This window comes from Trichinella spiralis, assembly GCF_000181795.1.
Source record: "Trichinella spiralis strain ISS 195 chromosome Unknown Scfld3167, whole genome shotgun sequence".
Lineage (NCBI taxonomy): Eukaryota > Metazoa > Nematoda > Enoplea > Trichinellida > Trichinellidae > Trichinella > Trichinella spiralis.
This window is the reverse complement of record NW_003530106.1, coordinates 1-1,043: the sequence shown is the minus strand read 5'-3', so window position 1 is coordinate 1,043 and position 1,043 is coordinate 1. Positions and strand designations below refer to the sequence as shown.

The 1,043-nt window shown below is 40.3% G+C and overlaps 1 protein-coding gene across 1 annotated transcript; it reads right to left on the bottom strand.

Annotated features, from left to right (window-relative positions):
- Positions 1 to 70: 70 nt before the first annotated feature.
- Positions 71 to 812, bottom strand: Tsp_15575 (conserved hypothetical protein). Its single transcript, XM_003368074.1, has 3 exons — positions 767 to 812; positions 228 to 504; positions 71 to 194 (listed from the first exon to the last, which is right to left on the bottom strand). The coding sequence occupies exons 1-3, from the start codon at positions 810 to 812 to the stop codon at positions 71 to 73; spliced, it is 447 nt and encodes a 148-aa protein (XP_003368122.1).
- Positions 813 to 1,043: the final 231 nt, after the last annotated feature.

Sequence of the window (1,043 nt, the reverse complement as noted above, 5' to 3'; positions counted from 1 at the left end):
CATAGCCGATGTCACATTGTGAATGTTGAAGATGAGCAGCAGGATATAAGTTCAAGGATGCTGTGACGCATTATGCGCTATATATCTCGGCACAGTTTCGTTTCGTCTCACCAGATGGGTTAAGAGTGTTCCTCTTGATCATTCTATACAATATGCAGTGGTCGGCAGTGCACGTATTTGCATGGGGGGATGTTCTCAAAACAGTGTATATTCAGAGATACACATACACTGCACCATTACATCCAATTCTTATAATACATGAGAAATCAGAATGCCGATCGATAAAAATGGAATATACAATAGTAATATTAGTCACACGACTCCAAGTCCACTGTTTTTCATCAAAATTTGTGTGTTTCAGGACGTGAGATCGACCGTCATACATCAACTGATAGATATTTTGCTTATTTAAAACCAAATGCAAATTATCAGCCATGACAGAAAACAAATCAGAACAGTCAAGCACAGAGACAAGTGATAGAATGGTGAAAAGGAGGTTCGTTCCTGATTATATATATATATATATATATATATGCTCCCAGTGTTTGTAAATAAATAAGGCGCTTCGATTCCTGCAGATCTAGATTTGATGTAAACTTCCGGGTGTGATATCAGGATGAGAATAATCTGTATGAAAAATCTCAGAATTATGTATCAACAGTTGCAATTTCCGAGTTACAAATGGCAGTATCTCTGACGCTAGGTGTTGGCTGGCAATTGTATTTAATTTTCAGCAGATCTAGGTGCATAGGCGTATGTCATACACTATATGCGGCCGTGTTCACATCACCTATGTGCATAAAGAGGTCCATAGTGGACAGGAATTCTGGGCAGCTGGGAACTCAGGATCAGCTCAAGCTCTGCAGGTGATTCAAGGGGTGAAGGTTGGTAAACGAGTACCAGTCGTTTGAAATTTCGATGCAGAGAAAACAATGAAACAAATGTTCGCGCGGATCCAACCAAGAACGATTCATCATACGCCCGAAGATGGCTCAGGTCAGAATGTTCTTCCAATAATTTTTGTTGTCCGAACGTGTCCGGGC